This window comes from Phasianus colchicus, chromosome 3, assembly GCF_987193195.1.
Source record: "Phasianus colchicus chromosome 3, bPhaCol1.hap1.1, whole genome shotgun sequence".
NCBI classification, from domain to species: Eukaryota; Metazoa; Chordata; class Aves; order Galliformes; family Phasianidae; genus Phasianus; species Phasianus colchicus.
Genome location: NC_143438.1, coordinates 74,788,615 through 74,809,700, shown reverse-complemented (window position 1 = coordinate 74,809,700; position 21,086 = coordinate 74,788,615). Strand labels below are relative to the sequence as shown.

The 21,086-nt window shown below is 45.5% G+C and overlaps 2 protein-coding genes across 5 annotated transcripts in view; one reads left to right on the top strand and one right to left on the bottom strand.

Annotated features, from left to right (window-relative positions):
• NCALD (neurocalcin delta) overlaps nt 1-12,553 on the top strand; it is a 51,024-nt gene extending 38,471 nt beyond the window's left edge. The window contains exons 3-4 of the mRNA XM_031591095.2: nt 2,467-2,572; nt 3,566-12,553. Of these exons, the coding sequence (XP_031446955.1) occupies nt 2,467-2,572; nt 3,566-3,663 (204 nt within the window). The 3' untranslated portion in view covers nt 3,664-12,553. The remainder of the gene's footprint in view (nt 1-2,466; nt 2,573-3,565) is intronic.
• Nucleotides 12,554-15,275: 2,722 nt separating this feature from the next.
• GRHL2 (grainyhead like transcription factor 2) overlaps nt 15,276-21,086 on the bottom strand; it is a 63,917-nt gene continuing 58,106 nt past the window's right edge. For all 4 annotated transcript variants that reach the window (XM_090137851.1, XM_090137852.1, XM_090137853.1 and 1 more), the window contains one exon: nt 15,276-20,091. In XM_090137851.1, coding sequence (XP_089993977.1) covers nt 19,977-20,091 — 115 coding nt within the window. In that variant the 3' untranslated portion in view covers nt 15,276-19,976. The remainder of the gene's footprint in view (nt 20,092-21,086) is intronic.

Genomic DNA, 21,086 nt, shown 5'->3' with positions numbered 1-21,086 from the left:
TCACTGCAGTTGATATAAATGCAGGTGGAACACGACAGGGAAGAGCTCAGGGAAGAACCAGACAGAGTGGATGAAACTGGAGCCTGTGATCGGTCTTAAAACCCTTTCTTAGTGGCATTCAGGGATGCATGGGAGCTGAAGAGGCCTTCCTGGCAGAAGTCCTCCTGGGAACTGATAAATGACCAGCTCCAAACCTCGTACTGTGTACCAGGTACCAGTGGCTTTCTATTCCTGTGCTGTGAGGCCAAGCAATTGTTCTCCATGTGGATTGGAGCTCCCACAGCCTTTCAGAGCCAGATTATGCAGCCCAGGTTTGGCACAGCCAAGTAACAGGGTTACTGCATGAAACCAGCTTCCTTCGAGACTTGCCTTTCAAACCAGTAATAAAAAGCTCTGTGTAGCTGCAGTGAATTAATATGGGGCAAATCTCTAGATTCTGAATCAGTTTTAGCTGGCTTTTACTTTGGGAAAACTTCCCACTGAACTTCTGAGTAAGGACAGAAGAATTTGTCCAGAGGAACCATTTTCAGCATGAAAGGAATGCTTACTATGTTATTCCCATCTGGCTTTCCTAGAATATCTCATCTGTTATTCCCTTCACACGCCTCTGTGAAAAGGACCCTGTGGGATGAAGTCATCTTGAAGAGGTTTTTTTTGTCCTAAAAATCTGCATATTCTTACTATGGTTACTTTGACCAAAGTAAACATGCTTGCACTGCTGCTCCAGGGCATTCCTCCCACACTTTCAATACAGACTCTTTGCTTTGCCGTCCTCTCACCCTGAGCAAGGGAATGACCTCTCCACCTCTTCCTCCCTCAGACAAAAGCTAGACAGCCTAAGATGCTTACACATGGCAGCTTTATGAACCTCCTCTCTGCTCTAACCCGAGAGGCTCACATGCTGATCGGGATGAGGCAAGTGCAGATTCTTACTGACCACCTTCTCCTTTTTTTTTTCTTCCTCTATTCTCTCCTTCCTGCATCTCCCTCATCCTGATGTCCACTTGCTCCCATGTGCATCCCTTCTATTATTCTCTTGGTCATCTGATAGTCAAGGCTGAGTGGAGAGCATCCCTGTTTGTTCTGCAGCTTATACTATTGCACTCTGAATCCCCTGGGACCCTTTAGGCATTCCCATAGCCTAACTTATGATGAATAAAAGAGTGTTCACCACCTTCCTATTCAGCCAACTGACCATGCTGAATTGTTATTCTGTTCTGGTCTGTAAGCAGCATTACAGTCTCAGGAAATGGCAGATGAGGAAATTTGCAGCCTTGGCATTGGTGGCATAACTGAAAGAGCAGATGTTTGACTGTGCTAAGTGATGAATATTTAATTAAACAGATAAATGCCTTTCTTGGGGTGCTTATGCTTCAAGTTATTTAAAGGCTAGGCAATTGAAAGGTGAGCTGGCTCTGCCCTCAGAGAAGAAGCCAGTGAGATGGCTGAGGCAATGGGTGCTCATTGGTCTGCAAGTAGAATGTGCTGCTCAGCAGTGTCCTCCAGTTGGTGAACCCAGGCAGAGACACTCCTGGGGCTGTTCCCAAGGGATCCTTGGCCAGAAGTTTGGAGTGTGGCAGGCAGAGTGCTTTCATGGATAGAAAGTGAGGCAGAGGAGCTTCAGTGAGCCTTCTGGGTCCTGCAACAATGATTCAGCCTGCAGGGCAAGAGGATGAGGTGAAGAGACCTTCACTGCTTCTTGTTTTAAAATTAACATCACCTCTCTTTTAGGGGCAGCTGGGATCATGTGTGACTAACGGAATTGTCCATGCAAAGAAGTACAATGGGTGGGACCAAGACATCTGTTCTGTGTGGAACAAATTATGAATGGGGTTTTTCTAGCTCTGTAGGCATACAAGCTGGCCAAGCCTTCCTTATTTGTGAGACTCAGCAAAGGCGGGGATGAGTCATTGCCCTCCCACAGGCAGGATGCTGACCGAGGGTGGGGAAGGCAGATGGGCACACAAAGTGGGGTGAGGGATAGGAGAGGTGAAGATGGAGCCTGAGTGGCTGAAGTGCTGAGATAGGCCCCAGCTCTGAGATAGGCTGCAGGACTGAGATAGGCTGTAGCACTGGGCAGGCCACAGCGTGGAGGTGGGCTGGATCATGGGACAAGACCTTGGTGGTCTTTCTGCTCCCCAGGTTCCAGGAGCTGCCAGTGCCTAAGTGCTTTCCAAGTGATAAATTCATCCAAAGGCTGTTCTCATAAGTGAAAATGTAATCTTGGTCCAAACTGAGATTGTGTTCAACTATGACTAAATAAGGAACCACTTTAATTCCTAAATGAGTATCCCACTGAAGAGGGCAGCTGCCTATACTTGTGTCTCCCTTCAGCATCCACAGAACATGTCCCAGCTAATGTTTCCAGGGTATTTTCTGCCTATTTCGGTCACCAGGTGGTAAGCATACCCCTACGCTGACCTAATGTGCTTTTTACCAGCTCTTTGCTCGTGTCATATCACACAGGCAATCTATAAGATGGTTTCTTCTGTAATGAAGATGCCGGAAGATGAGTCAACACCAGAGAAAAGGACAGAGAAGATCTTCCGCCAGATGGACACCAACCGTGATGGTAAGCTCCCTCCAAGATGCCAGGAAACCCCTCAACCTCACTGCTTCTGCTCTAGCCTTATGGGCAAAGCCATGGTGCATAAGGATCTCTCCTCACCCCTTTACAGGCAGGCTGCCCTGCTGTCTCTGGGACTTAGAGACGTGTGATTCTCAGAAACACTGCTCAGAAACCCACATCCCGGTCTTTAATTTTTCACACAATTTTTTTTTTCTTGTCAGTTCATTGATTTCACACTAGGAGATGGTTGTCTCAGAATAAACACCTAGGTTTTTCCACTGAGGAGTCAAGCACTGATTTGCCTGTATTTCAGGTTTTTAAAAAGCCTTGCCCTTGTTGTATGCTCTCACCTGGTAGGGTGGTTGTTGAATCTAAAACAAGTGAAACTTCCCTGCATTTCTGCCATGCACCTCATCTTCTCAGTACTTTGTATGAAAGTAACTTGTATTTCCTAAAAACAAACAAACAAACAAACAAACAAACAAACCCAAGAAATTATTGAACTATGGGAAAAATCAGTGTGGCTGTGACCTCTTTGCAAAAGGAGAGGTCTCTGGTCTGTGGGAGCAAGCACAAGCCTCGTGTGAGATTCTCAGGTGACTCAGTCTCACCTCTGTCATAACCAGGGCTTGAATGTTTGGCCTTAGCTCAACTCTACCTCAGAATAGGAGGATTTGAGCACACTTCTGCCTTTCTTTAAGGCATCAGGAACAAGATGTTGCTGGGGGAGATGTGACCCCATGTCTTCTCACCTGATCACCTGCTTCTTACTACTCAACACAGGCCCCCACAGAAAGTGCTTCTCTGTGGGTGCAGCCACCATCCTCTCTCCATCTTTCCTCCAAACCAGCATTCTGAGAAAGAGACCCATCTGCTATGCACCCCCAGGGGGTTTCCCTTGCTCCCTGCCACTTTCCTTCCACCACTCTTCTCTGCAGGCTTGGCAGGTGTGCAGTGACCATCCATGCATGCTAAGTCAACGTGTCTCTTTTCTAGGAAAACTCTCCCTAGAAGAGTTCATCCGAGGCGCCAAGAGTGACCCATCAATAGTGAGACTCCTGCAGTGTGATCCCAGCAGCGCCGGGCAATTCTGAACCCAGTCTTTGGATGAATTATGTATCCGCTTTTTTTTTTTCCTTGCCAAACAACATTCATGGTAGTGTTGCCTCTGTATGGCCAATTATGCCTTCTTTTGTGGCATCTTATAGCTTCTTTTGTTGTGGATTAATTATGAGAATGCTGAATTGCTCTTTACGATTTGTCCAGAGCACGAGCAGTACTGTTTTAAACAGATATTGTGGTGTTATCATTGTTTTAAAGATTTTTTTTTTTTTTAACGTGTCTGTTTTGGAAAGTACACTTGAGAAGGACAAAACCAACAACAAATCCTTGGCAACAAGACATAATGACAGGTTTTGGGTTGCTGCTTAGTAGCTGAGTATTCACCCAGAGGACCTGAAAGTGTAGCAGAGTTTGAAGCAAGAGGGTTATGATGGGGTAGGACTCTCCTGAGATCTCCTCTCCTGCCCAGGAGGCACCAGTGAAGCTCAAAGACAGGATGATGAATGTGCACGACTGGTGAGGGCTGTGCTGTCTGCACCCCTGCACCTACGCTTCATTGTTTCAATGCTGTGAACATTTCCAAGGTTGTAAAGGAGAAGGAGGAGAAAAAAAAAATAATGCAATCAACAGTTTTTACTTGGTTTACAGTGGCTGATTTCACATGGCTTTATCTGAAAATCCAGCAATTTGCAGTCCTGATCCCAAAATCCACAACTGACGATACCTCTTGCCATTTGGGGTCAGCAAAGGCAGACATGGATATTAAAAACTGGGTATTGACAATGAATTTAAGGGAGATACATGTTGAATGTGAAATTTACAGGTTAGTAATAAAGTAGTTTCTGCTAAGGAGAGCGGGCATTCAGCCAAGGAACCGATGTACACCTGCAAGCGGCTAGAACCGAAGAAAAACAGCTATTTTGAATGTTCTCGTGTAGTACGACATTCTGGGGGTGTTTTTGTCTCTCTCCACATAGCTAATGCAGTTTCCAGGCCTGCTCCTTGGGGAAGGCTGTCATCAAAACTTGTTTTAAGCATAAAATTGTAGCATTTATATTTCCTTCATTTCAGTGAAGTTCAAAAGTCTGTACTAAAACAAGGAAATGGTACGCTTTATGGTATATTTATATATATAAAAATTAAAACGAAAAAAAAAAAAAGATCAGTTCTGAGAGAAATGCTGAATGTTTATCTTTTCGCCTAGATGCAGGAGTTCTGAAATTTGCTGCTGCAAACCTTTGTCCTTCGGTCAGAGTTGCTGCTTTCCAAGCTAGGACGCAGACATGGGATTTCTTGGTAACTGTACAAGTGCTGCTGCAACAGAAAGGCTTTAGTGACTGGAGGCATTATGCTGACTAAATTGGCGTTAATCTGTCATTAGCTGAAGGCTGCTCTGTGATCCTGCCGGCAAGGTGTCCATGTGGGCAACGCGCAGCCATGGGGAGCCATGAGCTTGGCAGTGTGACCTTTGCCTGACAGGCAAGGTTGGCGTTTTGTCAAGTGACCTTGTAGATGCTAATCCCCAGTAGCCTTAATTTAAAATAAACTAAGTAAAATAAGTCTGCTTTGCAGATGATGATTCACTAACTAGAAGTCATGAAAAAGTAGCAGTGTGAATAATTTTTTGTTGAACACTAGGTAGCATATACAACTAAGAGAGAAGAAATTCCAACACTTTATTTCTCATGATCATTTCCTTTGCCAGGTTTAATATGCAAAGCATATTAAAATAAAACAAAAATAAATTAAAAATGGCATTGTTAATCGGTTGTACCAAAACGATCGTGAGTGGCTAATTACATTCAGTAAATATGTTCAGGCACACACCTTTGTCTCAAATGACCGCAGAAAGCCAACCGAAAGTTTATTCCTGTGCCACTAATTAAAATCCTGAGCAGAGATGTGTGGGGGAAAGTGAGAAGGTAGAAGCACACAGGTGCACAGACATGAACAGCTTGCAATACTTAGTGCTTTCAGGTGTTCTGAGCATCACAGGCACATTTTGCACTGACCCTTACAGTTGATGAAAATGTTCCTTAGCTCTTGCTCTCTGACCCTCGTCAGATACCCTGTGAACAAATCTCACCCTGCAAAGGAGATCCTGAGCCTCCCCTTCCCTAGGAGAAACCTGTGTCTGTCACCTCCCCACTGCTGCCACGAGCAGAGATTCTACAGAGCACCTCCAGGCTCAGTGCAGGCCTCCAGCTCCAGAGCAGCCCAGGCCCACAGAAGCTGGCATTTGCTGGGGATGAATTTGAAAATGTGATTGTAACTTTAAAACTTTGCCTCTCATTTAAGTGGCTGCATTCCATCTCTTTTCAGTTTTATGAGACGTTTCTGGCCCAGAACCTCATCTCAGTTTGGTTTTCTTGGTAGTTTGGAGATTTCACGTGTTGGTGCTGTACAGCCTGGGTGTGAGAGCACAGCCTGCGGTGTGACCGCAGACCAGAGGAGATGTAATGCTTTCCAAAGCTCACAAGGTCTGGAAGACTGAGAGGTAGCTTACAGCTGCAGAGGACTTAGCTGGAGATAAAAGTATTGTATAAGCATTTACAGACTGAACTAAAGTTATTCTTTTACCTGACTACTGCTGATGATTGGTACTGTTTTAAACTATTTACTGTCCCTTTCTTTCCCTGCATCTGCGTGTACTTTCAAAGTGAGCAGTAGCTGAACTGGTTATGGGAGCATCTGCAGGTCTCAGAGCAGCAAAACTGTGGTGCTGCACACAGCACTGGGGCTTTCTGTTTTGCTGCCATCAACGTTTGCAGTCATTACTGTTTTTATAACCCTTTTGAAAACAAAACGACACATCCCATATAAAATAACACAGCAAGATAGATGCTTTCAAGAGATCAGTTAAAAATACTTCTGGACAGGAAGGCTAGCAGACTGTATGTGCTATTGCATGTCATCTCTCAGTTTTGTAGAAACATTGTCTAATAGTATTTTTGTGTGGAAAGGTAATTCCTTCACTCATGCATCATTCAAATGAATTAATGAGTACTTTCAGCCTCTAGACTTCATCCACAGAAAATGCCAGTGCCATTTTTTCAGCATTCCCAGCTTGCCAGGTTCTGGGCCAGAAGATGCCAAGCAACCCTTGTAAAACCAGCATGTGTGTGTTGTTGTGAGCTTGAGAGGGGCCAAGGAAAGATCTGTTTTGACATTATTTGAAGACCTTTGAGTTCAAAGCAGTGAATGTTCCTGAGATAATGCTGCTGTGCTGTTCCTCTTAGGAGCTTTTAGAATTTTTACGTTATTGCTGAGGCATTTTGTCCTGTGTTGTTCTCTGCTAGAAAGCATGGCATCCCCATTTTCAGGACACTGCAGCTTAAAACACTAAGCCAGAAGTGCATGGCTTCTGCAGCTGAAAGAGGTCTGTGTGCAGAAGCGGTGCCCAGGGGCACACAACGTGCTCACCCATCCCCAGCCCCCATGAGCTGAGCTGTGCCCTTCTTGCTGATGGAAAACGTGCAATGCTGGGGCTTAGCCTGGTTTTCTTGTACTGCAGACTAAGTTAAGTAAGTCGTATTACCTTGCATCTGCCATGGGCTGAAAGCACATGCATGGGCAGAAACCTGGGCTAAGCTGACTCATGGAAACTCAGTGAGCAGTGGTAACCTGATGTCGAGACCTAATCCGCAGACTGAGCTGAGCTGAGCGTGTGGCTGCTGGCCACGCACCACTCGGTGCATGTGAGCAGGGCAGCACGGTGACAAGTGGCAGGTCCCCGGGGACACGTGGCTGTAGGAAGGGAACCTTTACATGCAGCAATGTAGCACAGTTGGGATAAAGGGGGCACCCTCCTAAAGCTTCCTTTCGAAGCTTGGTGAAGGGATGTGAAGTAAAGTGAGCTGACAGAAGGCTGGGTGAGACCTGTCCCCAGCCGTGCCAGCACCTCCTTGTGTTTGTCTCACAGTGCTGCTTAGGTTTCATTCAACCAAGCGGTTTTCGGCCTCAGGAATTTGTTGTCCAGGAACTGGTGCAAGGACAGTGGAGAAGAACATTCTACCTGCCATTTGCACAACTACTCAGATGTGTGTCGTACCGGGTGTGATCTCATGTAGGAGTCTGGAAGTGGGGGAAGGCAGTTTCCTTGGTATCGCAGGCAGAACTTGCGTTCAGAAATACAGAGAAACTTGGCAAGCTCCAGGCAGCTGAGCAGAGCTCCGAGTTTTCCACTGACTGTGCAGCAGGCAGACAGGGTACAGAGCAGCAGCATGCCAGCCCCACAGCTCTGAGATAGGGCTAACACAGCATCTTCTAACTGAGCAGCTCCGTCATGTGCATGCAGTCAGAGGTGCTAGCGAAATACTCTTTGAGCACCTTTAGCATGAATGTGCAGCTGCAGAAGCAGAGTAGCTCTGCTCTTCCTTGCATGGCAGCAGCCAAGCTGTTCACTGTGCCCCAGTTAGGAAACGCCATATGCTCCTGGGAGCTGTTGGTTCCACTTCTGAGTATAACTGCGGGCAAACCTTTTGGGCAGAAGCTTTCCTCTTGGCCGTGGTGGACAAGGAGGAAACTCCATTTAACTCTCAGAGCTGGGTTACAGTCTGCAGGCGAGTGAAGGTGAGAACAGCTGTTTCAGATGCGTTGAAGAAAAAAAGAGGCTGTAGATTGGTGTGGAAGGCACTGACATTAGGAATCAGGATCATCACTGGAGTGGTTGTTAGATTCTTTTTGCACTGAGAACAGAAAAACAATGTCAGATGTGAAGGGACTTCCTTGTCCTTTGCAGAACTCACCCCTGGTTACACTGGGTGTCTCAGTTGGCAACATCCCTTGCTCCAGGCTCATTCTTGTTGCTGTTGGTTCCAAACGTCATACCAAGATAGGTATTGTTTCAGGGAGAGGGATTTTCACAGCATGAGAAATACTCTCCATACCTTAACCAGAACTAGCCAGGCAAGCCAGATGTGAGAGGCTTCTGGGAATACATAGGTCAGATTTCCTCATGGCCCCCATACGTTGCTATTTAATGTGTAGTTGGAATCAAGATATCACCTGTAAAATGTTGGCTAGTGCACAAGAAGCAAGGAAAAAAAAAATAGAACTTGGGTTGTCGTGAGAAATGTGCAAAGACAAGACCAGTGACAAACAGTGAGCTGCATCACTACCTTTAGACCTGGCTCTGAAGCCCAGGGCGGAGTTCCCCATTAGCTACAGGCAGCACAGAAGAGCTCCTCTGTCCTTTCCAGCCCACAGGACCTCCTGGGTCACCACAAGCTGAGGCTGGAGACTTGGGGTCTAGGCATAAGGAAGCCATCTGGCCACCCTTTCCATTGCATCCACTTGCTGCACGGCTCAGACACAGCTGAGATCCTCCCCTCTTGCCCTGATCTAGTGGCAGAGATGCCCCCACCCTCCTGGGACAGGCACTCAGGCTCTCTGAGCCTTGCCCCATCTCTCAGCTACCATCCCCACCCTCTCTCTACAAATGGAAAACAAACATGTGCCTATGGCAGCCATAGGAGCCAGGCTTAATTCAGACAGAACGGCTTCTGTTTGGTTCCCAGCCTTTGGCCCTCCTGCATGCACCTTGCCAACCACACTGTTTATTTACTCTTATTAAGTAGTGGTGGTATTAAACATTTCAAGAACACGCCGCACCTCTGGAACAATGTGGTTCTCATTACCATTGATGTGTTTGCTGAGGCACTGCAGGCTGAACCTGACCAGTGATTGCTTTCTGCTCACATGGTTTATTCCACAGAGGGCTGATTTCTCCCGGCAGGAACAGTGTCTTCCCATGCGTCACCATGCAGCATGCGGTGCCCTGATGCTGCCTGGAGCGTCCAGATGCTGTGGTCCAAGAGATAATTTTGGCAAAATAGAATAAGGTCAGGCAGAAACTCTTCCTGCCGCCTGTCCAAAGCACGTATTGAGGGTGCAACCTCTGCTCCTCTCCTTGCCAGGACTGGGTCTGAGCAGTATTCAGGGCTGGCCTCACATTCCCCCACTGAATGGGATGATGCCGATTAGTAAACCCACCTGAGAAAATCCTCTTAAATTCTTATCTTCGATTGTGTTGTTAATTGGCTGCACTTAAAGGGAAGATTAATGGATTGCACACGGCTGTCTGGGGGAGAACTCGGAGTTCCTTGCCACCAGCACCACCTTTTCATTCCCTATCATGAACTCCTTCCTGTTTCCAGGACAACCAAGCAGTTTTTATTAGGATCTGAAAGAAAAGGCTAACAAACAAATAACCCCCCCAAACCAAACCAAACCAAACCCCAGAGTTTTGATGTGGTGAGGGTCTGAGGGAGGTGACTAATGCCATTGTGAAGCATGTTAGCCATCAGTGTGCCCTACAAGATTGCGTTTCTTTGTCACTTTCTGGTAGATTTCCTTATTCATCTTTCAGTTGTTTTCTTGCTTTATTATTTATTTTGGAACCTCCCTGATTCAGCCCTGCACTGGCAGAAGTCTCGGTGCCAGAGGATTATGAGCAAGGTGGGCTCGCAGTGCCTACTAAAAATGAAGTGCTTAATGAAGTTAGGGATTATTTTTGTTGGCATGTTTCCTGCAAGAGGACTGAGTTGCATTTCAATATGCTTGTTTCTACCACTTGCTCACTCCACTTCCATCCACACACTGGTAGTTTCTATTTGTGCTATTTTGCACTTGAACCCAACGTGACCGCTGTGAGTACGTTCTGACAGAAGCACTTGATCTTTTGATTTTTAAATATTGCTCAGTGAATAACATAATAGATGGAAAACTAAATAGATGTAGATTTGACTGTGTACATTTGGACAAGTAAGTCTGATGCTGCAGAGGCTAATGAGTGGCCAATAGCTGAATGAGTCCAAGTGTCCCATTCCCGTTGAGTTCATGGGGAGAGCTCTCTCACCACTGCCCCCAGGCTGCTCCTGCACCGCAGCATAGAGCAGAGGTACCAAACCCAACTTTAAATAAGCTGCCACGGGCAGACTCACTGCAGCAGCACGGAGTTCAGCACGTCCTGTGTCTTGGCAAAGTCAAATACCTCTCTAGAAGAATTCTGTGTAAGCAAACCTACATATCCTAAGAAAGACTTTTGCAACTCAGAAAGGAGAGGGACAACTATGAGTGAAATGAATTTGGTTTGCATCATTTTCTTATGGCTGTCTCAAACTGTTTGTGCCCCTCGTGTGGTTGCCTATAGCTATCATGATGTTCTCACTTCTCTCTCCACTTCTGTCGTGTTTTCCTGCGGTGATGCTCTGAGACTCCAGCCGATGCTCACTGGGCTGCACCGCCAAAGGGACACCTGGCAGTGGTACCTGCAGGAAGGCTGCAGGCAGCACTCAGGGTTTGTCTGTGTGCTGTTGCATGCAGTAGGAAGGTGTACTCGCGGTGACATGTGAACCCCACCCCCACAAGGAGAGCAGATGATCAAGTCAAAGGAGGAGACCGTGTGGCAGAAGGCTGTCTGTGTTTGTGGCCCAGCACGCACCCCATCCCCGCTGCTCACTGCCAGCTAGGGCTTGTCTGAATTTTTAGTGTCACAGCAAAGTTTTCTTATGCTGAAATGTATTTGTATCATGCAACTTCCTCAGAAAAATACCCAAAAGATGATCTCTGACTGCCCTCTCCTCTCGAGAAGCTCTTCTCTTCTGTACTTACGATATGCAGAATGTATGGAAGTCTTTCCAGCGTTGGTTTGCATTTTTAAGACTGTACTAATTAACGTGTGATACTATTGTGTTTTTGTAGTGGCATCTTTGATGTAAGATGTAAAAAGTATTGAAAATGATTTTTTTTTTGTTCTCGTTTGGCTTTTAGAGCTAGCACCAAGGACTGCATGCTCACTAGGATCAGCCTTTCCAAGGGCTGTAACTGCACACAGCACCGTTGTTTGACGTGTAGTACTGCGTTCCCATTTTCACAGGGGTCAGTTCTGAGTGGAAACTTCCCAAAAAGTCTGCGCTTCTGGCTTTCTCTCTCTCTCAGACTCAAGCTTTTGATTCATGGGCAGATGTGAGACCCACGTGGCGATCCCCAGCCCTTGTCCCTCCCAGCAGCACCCAGCCCCACTGCATCACCTCCATTTGGGTTGACACTGTTGGCCGCATCAGGACAACAGTTGGGACTAAAACTGCAACGTAGTTAAATGTTAGCCTGAGCTGCAAGTGTGAGGTCAGAATCCCATTGGGGTGCTTACCATAGAGTCTGGGGTCAGTTCCTGTGGGACAGGGCCATCTGAGGGCTCTGATCCACATTTCTAGGCAGGCTCAGAGGGCCTTGTGCCCATCCTGTGGGCAGGGCTGGCTCTGAGAGAGATGCTTCTCCCGATCGTGTCCTGGGCCAAAAGGCAAGACATGCTGCAGCTTACTGATCCCTCTTCCTTTCTTTTTTAATTTTATGAAGGAGAAAGCAGCTCAGACTGCACCTGACAAAGTGACTGACTTCAAAGCATGTTTTTCTTCATTATATAGACACTCACAAAACAGCATTGTGTGGTTAAAAGGCGCGTTTGTGATAGTTTCTTTTCCAGTGCCAAAATATATAAGCAGTATTGTTTGAAGGGAAATAATAAGAATTTTTTTACTGTATTGTTATTACTGTTGAACAAATATTGTTTTTAAATGTTAGATTTTGAAGAATTTTGTATTGTAAACTGTTTTGTGACATGGTGCTTTTTCATACTGGAATTATTGATTGCACCTAAATATGAATTATTTTGTTTTCTTATATAAATATGTAACCTTGAACAATCTCAATGACAACCAGTGTATGGTGGATACTGAAGGTTCACGCAAATTCTCCGACTGAAATCCCCTAAATGTTCTTTCCTACTAATAAATATTCTGCTGCAGCCAGCTACGTGGATGTGATGTTCTTCTCCAACCTGGAGCTCCACGGCCCCCTCCTGCCCACGGCTGGGCTGTGTCCAGCTAAATCAATTTCCAGAGCTTAGTGAGGGCTTAAGCCGTGCATGGGCACAGGCAGCACGTTGCAGTGGGAGGGCTGCACGCTCCAAGGGCGGCTGTTTCCTTGTGCAGCCACAGGCATTTGCTTTAAGCTCCTCACATTTTTACCTGGGTTAAATTTGGAGCTGGGATTAGCACCAGGATGCTAAAAGTAGTTTAAATACCATTGGGAGGTAACTGAAACCACTGCTTGTTTCCACCTCAGATCAATAAAACCCAACTTATTTGTGAATCGGTGTGTTAATATCAGCTTGAAAGGGGCCGGAGGATGATGGCTGATGGAACATCTGCTCAGTGGTAGCTCCATGCCGTTCCCTCGGGCCCTGTCGCTGTCACACAGAGCAGAGCTCAGCGCTGCCCCTCCGCTCCCTGTGAGGAGCTGCAGCCGCCATCAGGCCTCCCCTCAGCTCCTCTGCTCTGGGCTGCACAAACACAGCAGCCTCAGCACTTCTTCTATGAGGCACAAGCTGTAGGCCACCATCATTCTTCTAAAAATTCAGCTAAACCCTACACGAGGGAAGGGCTTTGCCCTCTCCCAGTTGATGGGCAGCTGAAGCACACCCAGCTGCCTCAGAAACACGGGGCGCTGCTGAAGTTGTGGTGGTTCCCATCCGCGGCAGCACTTCTTGTTCCTCTCACAGCCTCTGCAGGCAGGGCACTCAGCCCCTAAAGCATCTCAAGAGCCACTTAGTAAAATGACTTCCTATAAAACACTATTAAACTTCTATCGCAGGCAGCGCCCAGGAAATGGGATTACTTTGACGAGCCCAGTCAGTCTGTGAAATATGTAAGAAACAGGGCATCACACCCCTGTTGGTTGCTGCTGGAGTACAGGCGCTGGCTGCAGAGGAGCAGGGCTGTGCTGGGGCTGGCAGCGGGCAGAGGGGTTGCAGAAGGGGATGGGGTTCTGTGGTTTCCAGTGCATCTGGAAGAAAAACCTCTTTTGCTGTCATCTAGTCAGCCAGACACACCGAGCTATGGAGCACCATGTGCCTCAGTGTGTGATACACCAAAAAATGACAAAGACTTTTCACAATGATTAGGAAACACCAGGTTTTCCAAGAGACAGCCCTTATTTTAAATCTTTGGCAGCTGCGAGAACACTCCTCAACCCAGACGCAGGTGGATGAGTTCCCCTCTGGTGGGGATGGCAACGGGTGGGACTAAGTTGACTCTTGGAGCCACTGGCTCTACAACTGCACTCTGCACTGGCTGAGATTGCTGGCGAATTGACTTCTTCCCTCATCGCCTGGGAATCTTCTCTGGGAAGAAAGGAGATGTTGGGGTTGGCTCTTCCACAGCAGCTCATTCCAGCCAGGACTTGCCCTGAGTGGGAGGTATCAGCTCCGATCTCTGCCACCCTGTAACACAACATGGCTGCCCCATGCTGCTTTCACAGCTTAGGTGTTTTTGCCTCCTGGCTCTCATTTGTAAAAAAAAAAAAAAAAAAAAGATAAATGGTGGGAATCAAAATAGTTTATGAAAGTGTTTTACTGGAAGAGACATGGGCCAATATGCATCTGTGGTTTCGGCACACAGGGCACAGTAGGAGCAGACGTGGATGCTCCGTGCTCACAAAGGTGCTACTATCAGAATTTCCACTGGGTTCCCAGGACGCTCCAACATGCCAGGAAATCAGGATGGGAGAAAGCCAGCAGTTCACCTTTGCCTCTATTAAAAATGTCCACCTCTGTGTCTCTCCACTGACTGTAGGACACCAGTCCCCTTTAAACGAGGTGCTTCTGCTTGGTGACATGAACACGGGCCGCAAAGTCCAGCCAACAAAGGAAGCAGGTGACTGCATCGCTTTTGGTTGTACCTTGATGCAAAATCCTGCTGATATGGAAAACCCTATAAAGCAGAGGTGATCTGAGGGCTCCAGGCATGCTCAAGCCCAGCCTAGACTTCCTAGACTTTTAGACTTGCTGCAGACTGCCAGGGAAGAAGATTCTGCCCTAAATCATCTCAGGAGTTCAACTCTTCTCCTGATTACTTTGCTTGAAGAGCCAGATCTGGTGCATCAAAAGGGATCCTCTTTCTTACCCACTTGTTTGAGATCAGATTCCTCCTTCCACTTGAGAGTTTTTGCACTTGAATAATTAAGATGAATCTGATAATCCTGTCCCTGCACTCTTGTGAGTCCTTCCCACCAAGGTTGGACAATTTCACATTGACACTTAAATATTCTGCAGAAAAGTGGTGAGGAAGAAAGAAAATGTGTACACCTAGGAAATGGAAGACTGAAATACTACTGAAGTGTACAACAGATTAATTTTCCTTCCTCTCCCTATTAATCACAAAAAATCCATTGAAGTGTACTTCCTCTGTTGGGATTCCTCTGCCAAGTTTGTTTGGTTACAGATTGAAAATCTGGGACAAACAAGGGAAGAGAGAGAATGATTAATAAACTCATATCCATTTTGCTGATGGAAAGCTGACCCGAACCTATCTATTCCAGGGGAGCTGGACTGGGGCTGAAGTCACACCACTACTCTTACACCACATCTGTGTCACCAGTAGGCACTACCTAAAAGTGTAAAAGCTGTATGCACTGTTTGGTGATTATTTTTTTCAGTCTCTGCACTTGTTTTCTTGTAGCATGGATTCCTACTTTCTTCTTATTGGTACATTTTCTGGGCTCACTCATAGGAACTCCATCCCCACGCCACAGCAACAGAAATATTATCTCATACATCGGAATATTTATTTTTTTCCTTCTTAAAAATGTACAAAAAATAAAATAAAATAACTGTATTTACAGTTTATCAAACCCCTCTCCCAGTTGCAACACTATTAAGTTACATGAGCTACTCCTTAATATAAAAGCACACTATTTATACATAGTTTGTTGTTTGTCAAAGTGAGGGCTTGTTACAAACTTTGGCACAAACACTCGTTTGTATCTTGTCTCAATTCATAGGAAATGGAAGAGCATATAAACATTTCATAAGCTTTACATTTAAGGCCCTAAGATATTCCTTCCCAGTTTCATACCAATCAACATACAGCTTCTGTGACAGCTGGAGGGCTGAGTTTTTACCAAGCATTTGAATTCATTTATAGCATTTAATCCGTCCACAGACTGAAAGAGGAAAATGTTCAAGAAAGGCTCTTGATCTCTGAATTTCACTGACCAAAACTTAATGAGAACACGCAGAAAAAAAAAAAAAGAAAAAGAAAAAGAAAAAAGAAGCTATTTTCTTTGTAGTTAACATTCAGTGATAAAAAATCCTCCAAAATACCTTGATGGGAACGCTACCATACATCAATGAAGCTTCGCTGCAAGAATGCACTACATTTTGGGGATATAAGCACCTGACTGTGTAAAAGGAAAACAAAGCCTGAGATTTGGGTTTTTATAGCAAATGATCAAAAGGGCGGACATAGTGCCAAATCTACAGCAGGAACAAAGGCCAGAGCTTAGAAGGCTACTCTGCCTTTTGCACCTCTCTGTCAGTCTTTCACACAGCATCTACAGACACTGCACTACTCTCGCTCTTTGTATGGAAACGATGCTGAGCAGCCTCGAGGCTGCACTGGATTCCAGCCTGTCCTCTTGTAGAAGGAAATGAGTTTTGTTCCCTTGAGTAAACAACCATAGCAGTGCGACAAAAGGAGGCAACAAAGACATTCCTGTCTGGTGCTAAACGACAGCCAAATCTTACTTCCATTTACCTCTTCATATTTGGAAGACACAGCATTAATCAGACTTCTTCATGAAACAAAAGCAACACATACATTTTAAACCATAGACAGAAACTTTATGCTCCTTGTGGCCTTTGAATGGGTCCCTCCTTCAGAAGTTTGCATTTTTGGTGCTGGCCCTTCCCCAGCACCGATATTCTGATTTTGAGCAACAAACCCTCAGAGGTGGTGAACCCCGAGAGCTTGTAGCTCGCCATGACCAGCACCGAGGTTCAGAGCTTCTGTGGCAGCTGATGCTGTAACTAAACTGACCGGGTGCAGGGTGATTTACGTTTCATAATTATTTAGATGCTTGTGATGCATTTAGCATATGGAACAGAAAAACAAAGTCCTCAGGCCCCGGCAGGTAAATGAAGTTAATGAAGATCATCCCTAACTAGCTCCAGTAGTTGTTCTAAAATATTCTTAGTGTCTGGATAAGTGCTATCTGTCCTCCTCAGCCCTGCTCTCTCCACTGAGACTGTAAGATGGAGCTAAAGGCAGGAGGATCAGCTCTCTCGCTACTGACCAGGAATTTGTACACTTAGAGATATATTTAGAAAAGCTTTCAGTTAATCTTGGAAACAACTTTCCTTCCCTGGACAGTGCCTGACCTAAAGCTCCTAAAATGGCATTGGAAAGGCAGCTCTGCTCTTTAAGCTCCAGCATTTCCTGGAGCATTGCAGCTTTTGCTGATCCTATACCGTGGGTTCTGGTGAACAAATGTTTGACACAAGCCAGCAGTGTGCCTTGCAGCCCAGAAGGCCAACTGTGGGCTGCACCAACAGAGGAGAGGCCAGCAGAGTGAGGGAGAGGATTGTCCCCTTCTGCTCTGCTTTCGTGAGGCCCCACCTGCAGTATTGGATCCATGCCTGGGGCCCCCAGTACAACAAGGATGCAGAGCTGTTGGAATAGGTCTAGAGGAAACCATGAAGATGCTGGAGCACTTTTCCTATGAAGAAAGGCTGAGGGAGCTGGTGTTGTTCAGCATTGGCACAGCTGCCCAGAGAGCTGTGGGTGCCCCATCCCTGGAGGTGCTCAAGATCAGACTGGATGGGCCCTGGGCAGCCTGAGCTAGGAGGTGGTAGCCCTGCCCATGGCAGGGGGTTGAGAGTGGGTGTGCTCCAAGGTCTCTTATAACTCAAGCCATTCTGTGATTCTATGATACTGCTCCTCAGAGCTGGACGTTGCAGCATGTAGCAGAACCTAGCTCTAATTAGCAAAGAATAGAGTTCCACCTCTATGTGATACAAGGATAAAGTACTAACAAGGGTGCTGGTGCTGCCAGGACAGTCCCATCCTTCTCTGTGAACCTCAGATTCTCACTGACATCCCCTAATGTGGCACACCACAACCCAGCCCCAGAGACCACAGGCACTGACAGGGGCAGAACCTGGGCTCAAATCCTGCATGCGATTACTACTGAGCTTAGCACGCAGCCTTTGCTGGGACATCGTGACCAACTGAGAAATCTCAGTTAAATTCCTTGGAATCCCAAACACCATTAAATAAGAGATAAATACAAGAACCAACAGCATTGCTCACAAGTCCTGTGTTCTTAATGCCACCTGTCAAAACTGTCCTGCTTTTTGGGAGTGGAAAAGTATCTGGGCTATGTCAGCAAGGACTTTTTATCTGAGTCTGAGTCAAGCAGAAATAAATGAAATTACCCTAAATCCATTGTATTTCTAAGATGTCCATCCTTAAGCAATGTAGCAAAAGCATCTTTACTGGAGTATGTATCCATAAAAAGACAATGGAATTACTACACAAGTCTGCATCAGGAGCAGAAAGAACACACAACAGATGAGTAGAAAGGAAGAGAAGACAGACAAAACAGACACTTTGCTTTCCAGATGCATATGGATTCTGAATGTGATAGCCCTGACACAAGTAGCAGAGAGCTTTCATAGGTTCTGATAGTGCAGGAGCTTTGACAGGTACCTGACATTTGTACCTGACATTTGACATTTGTATTTGAAGATCAAATTTTAATGGGATGCTATCACTAATGAAGTTAAGAAATTGCAAGATCTTGCAAGACAGTTCACGCAGAAATATGATAGAATCAGATTAGTTAGCTTTTCCAACTACTTTGCTTGGATGTAAATAGCTTCCCACAGCTCAAGCCACTAGAGAAGGAGCCCCATTAAACTCAGCAGTGCTTCTTTACGTCATTAACCAGCTAATGAAAAAAATACTGTGACTAAGTGAATAAGAGTGTTTAGAAGGAGGAATTAATAAAACTCTAAAGGTTGTTCATAGGAAAGGCCTCACATTTCTGCCTGTCTCATGGGATCCCTGCACAGTGCATGGGAAATGAAATGCTTACAACTGAAAACTACAGGACTGTTCACTGTGTGAGGAGCAATCTAAGACAGGAAGAGGAACTGGAAAGTAGAGAGATAGGTGCTAGGTTTACATTTGCTGGGGACATTCAGGCCTTGGACTCCTTTCCTGGTATGATTAGTCTGTAGCCTTTCTCTCTCAGAATTCCTGCGACAGATATGGAACTTGATGGTGTGACGGCATAATTGACCCTAGGTTCAGATCCAGCCTGTAAAATATTTACATCAAGCCCAACTTTTTACCTCATTGAACTGCGCAGGGAATCAAAACAGAATCATTCCATGGAGATACAGGAGCAAACTCCCTTAAGAAGATGAGTCTATAGTTTCTTGCAGTCTAAAGGAATGCTTTAATGAGCAGTTTGTTGGGGTTTGAGACAGGCTCATTTTGAGAGCCCTCGCTTCACCAAGAGAACAGGCTTCTTGACACACCAGACACACGGGTGCCTCTATGATTTGGTGAAAGCTGGATGGAGTACCCAGGTATCTGTGTTTGGGACCAGGGCACCAAAGGTGGGTCCCACAGTGACAGTGCACTCCAAATGCTGTAGCACTGTTTGCGCCAATATTTCAGTATAAAACTGGGTGGGCAGGGATGGAGTGCACAAATGCAGACAGTTATCAGATTCTCAGTACACACTCCTTAACAGATTGCAGAAATCTAATCTTCTAGGAAATATTCTGTTAAACCCTAAGCCCAATACATACAAAAACATAGTGGCAATAAACGTGCCCACATACAGTAGTTAAAATATATTATTGCATATTATAAACATTATATACAAAGTTAAAATGGTTTCTTTACCATTTACTTACAAGTGACATTTGTAGCTGAACGCCTTACTTACAAGTCCTCATTGCTACATGCTGAGAACTACCAGAGGTATTTGGCAAGACTATACACTAGAGAGAGATATGGATCGGTCTGAGCAAGTGAACTCTGTCAGCCACTTTCCCCACCTTTAGCACTGCACCAGTTTTTAGCGAGAGGAGAGAACTACTGGCAAAGTGATTTATATCAGATTTCTGAAACTGGACCAGCAGAGTTCCTTACTATATTTTAGAATAAGCTTATCCACACTAAAGCATGGACTAAAATGCTGCATTTCACATTTGCAGTGGGTCATCTGGTTACAAATCTGGGGGCTGCTAACTGCTTGTACAATGGAGAGTGGGGAGCAATAAATAAGGGACCAGGTTAACATGAGTGGCCTTGTGCTTGACGAACCCAAGCCTGTATGCAATAGGTGTGCATGTGCAGAACGGACAATATTTTCAAAGCAGTCTTGTAACAGTTTCTCTAATCAATGTCTGTCAACTTCCATAGGCATCTTCTGCTTTCCAAGAAGAATGAAATGCTGTGGGTTCTTTATGAAAGGGCTCTGTCTGAGGCTAGATCTCAGTCAGTGTGATCTTGAAGCCTTCAACCACACTTTCCATGTGTAGGATGAATGTGTCCTCATTGGAGTAGTGCTCAATAATGTTGTCATCCATGTTTACCAGGATACTGGTGACAAAGGCAAAAATCAGTATTTTCACATACCAGAACAGCGAAAGGGAAAGCCATGCACTCCACTCATGCACACACTCCACTGACTTCAACATGAAACAATAAGAGACTCCAGCACGTGCCAGTACAGGGACGAGATGGGAAATTATCATCAAGGTCTGCCCCATAGTCCCTTCTATCCTTTGGATTATAGGTTGCAACTTGTGAAAGTAGTTAGATATGTGTCAGGGCTGGGACTTTACAACTTTACCCACTTCAGTGTGCCTGCAGGTGCACACCAGATTTTGTGCAGACTCAGCCAGCATTTCCTATGTGCAGTGTCAGATCCCCCAAGTGCATCTTTTTCTACTCCCCAGCCATGCCACACAAGCTGCTCCTCCTCCATGATGTGAGTCACTGACATGGGAAAGCAGTATAATTGGTGCTGTGCACACAGCTCACAGAACTCAGCTCGGGTGCAAGAGTACTAGTACAAGCGTATAGGATTGTCTTCCTCACTCTTTACCATAAAGGATTTCTTCCAACAAACACATCACTTGGAAACAGTGTATGAAAGAAGCAAAACATGACAAGACTCACCTGTCTTTTCAAAAGCAAAAGAAATCATCAGACAAAACATTGCCCTAAGTTACAGTTAGAACCAAAAATAAATGACTTACTTAAAATGATGTTGCTAGAATATTGATGTTATTTAGCAGTAACAAAAAGTTAAAATAAAGAGATTCAGATTTATTTAAAGCGTAGTAGCCTAGCCATTATAAAACCACAGCTGTGATGCTCATGTCTAAATTTACTCAGTTGAAAGCCCTGCAGCAAACAGCATTCTCCCTTGTGCTTGCCTGCCTTTCAGATTCAGGCAGCAGCCCATTTCTTCCTAATGCTGCAGGGAAACTCCATGCTGCATTCACAGCAAAGGCTGTGCCTTTCCCATACCACTCTCCAGAATGTTGTTAAGTATATAGCCTGTAAAACAGGCTTTACGCAAGTACATT